Source organism: Leucoraja erinacea, unplaced genomic scaffold, assembly GCF_028641065.1.
Source record: "Leucoraja erinacea ecotype New England unplaced genomic scaffold, Leri_hhj_1 Leri_1530S, whole genome shotgun sequence".
Taxonomy (NCBI): domain Eukaryota; kingdom Metazoa; phylum Chordata; class Chondrichthyes; order Rajiformes; family Rajidae; genus Leucoraja; species Leucoraja erinaceus.
In genome coordinates, this window is record NW_026575815.1 from 4,717 (window position 1) to 9,539 (window position 4,823).

A 4,823-nucleotide genomic window follows, 5' to 3' on the forward strand; every position below is an offset into this window, starting at 1 on the left:
AGGCCATTCGGCCCTTCGAGCCTGCACCATTCGCCATTCAATATGATCATGGCTGATCATCCAACTCAGTATCCTGTACCTGCCTTCTCTCCATACCCCCTGATCCCCTTAGCCACAAGGGCCACATCTAACTCCCTCTTAAATATAGCCAATGAACTGTGGCCTCAACTACCCTCTGTGGCAGAGAGTTCCAGAGATTCACCACTCTCTCTGTGTGTGAAAAAGGTTCTTCTCATCTCAGTTTTAAAGGATTTCCCCCTTATCCTTAAGCTGTGACCCCTTGCCCTGGACTTCCCCAACATCGGGAACAATCTTCCTGCATCTAGCCTGTCCAACCCCTTAAGAATTTTGTAAGTTTCTATAAGATCCCCTCTCAATCTTCTAAATTCTAGAGAGTATAAACCAAGTCTATCCAGTCTTTCTTCTTCATAAGACAGTCCTGACATCCCAGGAATCAGTCTGGTGAACCTTCTCTGCACTCCCTCTATGGCAATAATGTCCTTCCTCAGATTTGGAGACCAAAACTGTACGCAATACTCCAGGTGTGGTCTCACCAAGACCCTGTACAACTGCAGTAGAACCTCCCTGCTCCTAGACTCAAATCCTTTTGCAATGAAAGCTAACATACCATTCGCTTTCTTCACTGCCTGCTGCACCTGCATGCCTACCTTCAATGACTGGTGTACCATGACCAAGTCTATCCAGTCTTTCTTCATAAGACAGTCCTGGCATCCCAGGAATCAGTCTGGTGAACATTGGCCAGGCAGTGCCCCGATTCTTCCCCTAAACTCACCCCGTTAGACTGGTTCTGTAAAACACCGAGTCAAGTACTGGATCAACTCGAGTTTATTACTCAAACACAACAAACACTCTTCCGATAAAATTCCTAACAACCAAAATGCATTTTGTGTGAACACAAACTTTTTAAAAAGGCGAGGCAACCAATTGGGCTGCAGCCACCTCAATGCCAAAATTGATTTTGTGAACTCAAACTTGTTAAAAAGCACAAACTTGTTAGCCTGGTTCATTAAAACATTGAGTCAAGTCCACTTTATTTCTCAATCACAACACTCTTCCTATACGATACCTAATCACACCGCTGGAACGATCCTTGTCGCTACTCGTCAAAGCCCTTCATCCTCATGGGAATAGACGCCTCCAGATGGTCCCAAGTCCAACCCCAGAAGATCGACACACACTCATGTGGTGTCCCGTCTTATATACAGTTTCAGACCAGTGTCGCAAAACACATGGGGGAGGGGCAACCCCTACAAACCAATCATAAATATAGATCATAGAAACATAGACAATAGGTGCAGGAGTAGGCCATTCGGCCCTTCGAGCCTGCACCATTCGCCATTCAATATGATCATGGCTGATCATCCAACTCAGTATCCCGTACCTGCCTTCTCTCCATACCCCCTGATCCCCTTAGCCACAAGGGCCACATCTAACTCCCTCTTAAATATAGCCAATGAACTGTGGCCTCGACTACCCTCTGCGGCAGAGAGTTCCACAGATTCACCACTCTCTGTGTGAAAAAAGTTCTTCTCATCTCGGTTTTAAAGGATTTTCCCCTTATCCTTAAACTGTGACCCCTTGTCCTGGACTTCCCCAACATCGGGAGCAATCTAGCCTCTCCCATAGAAACATAGAAAATAGGTGCAGGAGTAGAGGCCATTCGGCCCTTTGAGCCTGCACCGCCATTTAATATGATCACGGCTGATCATCCAACTCAGTATCCCATACCTGCCTTCTCTCCATACCCCCTGATCCCTTTAGCCACAAGGGCCACATCTAACTCCCTCTTAAATATAGCCAATGAACTGTGTGGCCTCAACTACCTTCTGTGGCAGAGAATTCCACAGATTCACCACTCTCTGTGTGTGAAAAAAAATGTTTTTCTCATCTCGGTCCTAAAAGATTTCCCCCTTATCCTTAAACTGTGTGTGTGACCCCTTGTCCTGGACTTCCCCAACATCGGGAACAATCTTCCTGCATCTAGCCTGTCCAACCCCTTAAGAATTTTGTAATTTTCTATAAGATCCCCCCTCAATCTTCTAAATTCTAGTGAGTACAAACCGAGTCTATCCAGTCTTTCTTCATATGAAAGTCCTGGCATCTCAGGAATCAGTCTGGTGAACCTTCTCTGTGCTCCCTCTATGGCAAGAATGTCTTTCCTCAGATTAGGAGACCAAAACTGTACGCAATACTCCAGGTGTGGTCTCACCAAGACCCTGTACAACTGCAGTAGAACCTCCCTGCTCCTAGACTCAAATCCTCTATGGCAAGAATGTCTTTCCTCAGATTAGGAAACCAAAACTGTACGCAATCCTCCAGGTGTGGTCTCACCAAGACCCTGTACAACTGCAGTAGAACCTCCCTGCTCCTATACTCAAATCCTCTATGGCAAGGATGTCTTTCCTCAGATTAGGAGACCAAAACTGTACGCAATACTCCAGGTGTGGTCTCACCAAGACCCTGTACAACTGCAGAAGAACCTCCCTGCTCCTAGACTCAAATCCTCTACGGCAAGAATGTCTTTCCTCAGATTAGGAGACCAAAACTGTACGCAATACTCCAGGTGTGGTCTCACCAAGACCCTGTACAACTGCAATAGAACCTCCCTGCTCCTATACTCAAATCCTTTTAAGAGACCAATCATACAATACATTAATTGACAGTTCCCTAACCCAATCACAGCATACCTCATTATATTGTTTCTACATAAAGTTCTTAAGGGAAAACAGTTCCTCTTAGTAAATAAACATTTAACCAGGTAGTATAAACAATTCAGGCCTTGACCAATCACAAGATAACAGGTGGAAAGACCATGCATCATAGTTAACAGTGGTATTATATCATACCTCTCCTCCACCAATCTGTACATGCATTTGCAGCAATGCTCAGCTCTTTCTGCAAAACCCTCATACATATTACCAATTGAGGGGACATCTGGATATCACCCTGTGCTTAGTTTCCTCCCCAGGATGCAGACATTCTAGAGCCATGAACCTCATGGTCTTTGCAGAAATCATGGTCTTTGCCAAGTAGGTTTTGCAAAAGCAGAAATCCTCCATATTGTCACATATTGCATCGGCCAATATTAGCATTAGCATTTGGAGTATTGCATACAGTTCTGGTCACTCCATTGCAGGACTGATGTGGAGGCTTTGGGGAAGGTGCAGAGATGGTTTAAAAAACAAGGAACTGCAGATGCTGGTTTACAAAAAAAGGACACTAAATGCTGGAGTAACTCAGCGGGACAGGCAGCGTCTCTGGAGAGAAGGACTCGGTGACATTTCAGCACGAGACTGAGGGGGGGGTCTCGACCCGAAACGTTACCCGTTCCGTACAGCATTTTGAGTTTACCTAAAGAGCGCCTATCTATCCATGTGGCGCTGGAGGAGCGGGCAAAGGCCTTGCCACAGAGCGGGCAGGTGAAGGAGCGCTGGCCGTTGTGGGCTCGCAGGTGGGTCAAGGCGGGTGAAGCCGTTAGCACAGGACGGGACGGGGAAGGGACGCTCACCGCTGTGGGTACGCCGGTGCTGCCACAGGCTGGACATGCGGGTGAAACCCTTGCCACACTCGGCGCACACAAAGGGTCTCTCTCCGGTGTGTATCTGCTGATGCTCCCGCAGCTCCCTCGTGCGCTCTTGAAATGCTTTCCGCCGTTGGAGCAGCTGCTCGCTAGCGTGGGTCCGCCGCTGCTGCCGCAACCCCCGCGGGCTGTCAAACGCCTCGCCGCAATACGGGGAGTCGTGGGGCGGGCCACTGGTGTGCACATGCTGGTGAGACGGGAGTTGAGGAGGCCATGGCAAAGACTATCCACACATCGGGCTGGGGGTGGGACGGACACCCGCTGGTGGGACAGCGGTTGGGGTCTTCTCGCCCGCCGCTGGGCCTTCAGGTCATACGCTGTCTCGAAGTCCGTGTCGCTGGCAAAGGGCTAGGGGAAGAGATGGTCGCTGTTGTGCACCTGCTGGTGGGTCAGCAGCTTGGTGGAGCAGATGAAGCCCTTGCCGCACTGGTCGCAGGTGTAGGGGCGCTCGCCGGTGTGGGTGCGCTGGTGCTCCACCAGGCTGTTGGAGCGGGTGAAGCCCTTGCCGCAGTAGCCGCAGGTGTGGGGCCGCTCGCCGCTGTGCAGGCGCCGGTGCATCGACAGGTCCGGCGGCGACTTGAAGCCCTTGCCGCAGTCGGGGCAGGTGAAGGGGCGCTCGCTGCTGTGCACCCACCGGTGCCGCCACAGCCCCGACATCTGGGCAAAGCCCCGGCCGCAGTCGGCGCACCCGAAGGGCCGCTCGCCCGAGTGCACCCGGCTGTGCCGCAGCAGCGCCCCGTAGCAGGTGAAGTCCTTGCCGCACTCCGAGCAGTCGAAGGGGCGCTCCCCCGTGTGCACCCGCCGGTGGATCTCCAGCTGGCTGGGGCTCTGCCAGGCCTTGCCGCACACGTCGCAGTCATAACGCTTCTCCTTGTTGTGCCCCGTCATGGGGCCCTCCGCCGAGTCTCGGCCCCCGGAAGCTCAGGCCGCACGCCGTGCGGATGTGCGGGGGTTCACCGGCACCCCTGGCCGCCCTCAATGGCCGCTCGCGTCCCCAGCAACGGCTCCTGAACCCTGCAGGAAGGGAGCACAGAGGGTCAACGTGCTGGCAAACAGGACATTACTAACGTGTGAACATTACTGGCGCATTGCGTCATGACATCGGCATAGTCCGCACTGTTGTACTTCCGGTGGCGCTGGTGTCAGCAGCCTCCACCTACAGCCCGGTATCTTTTTGTTTTTTTGTTTATTTAGTTATGGAAAAGTGTCGATCCCGGCCTAC

At 51.5% G+C, this 4,823-nt stretch overlaps 1 protein-coding gene across 1 annotated transcript; it reads right to left on the reverse strand.

Moving 5' to 3' along the window:
* Positions 1 to 427: 427 nt before the first annotated feature.
* LOC129715941 (zinc finger protein 239-like) lies at positions 428 to 4,610 on the reverse strand. Its single transcript, XM_055665834.1, has one exon. The coding sequence runs from the start codon at positions 4,487 to 4,489 to the stop codon at positions 3,950 to 3,952; it is 540 nt and encodes a 179-aa protein (XP_055521809.1). The 5' UTR covers positions 4,490 to 4,610; the 3' UTR covers positions 428 to 3,949.
* Positions 4,611 to 4,823: the final 213 nt, after the last annotated feature.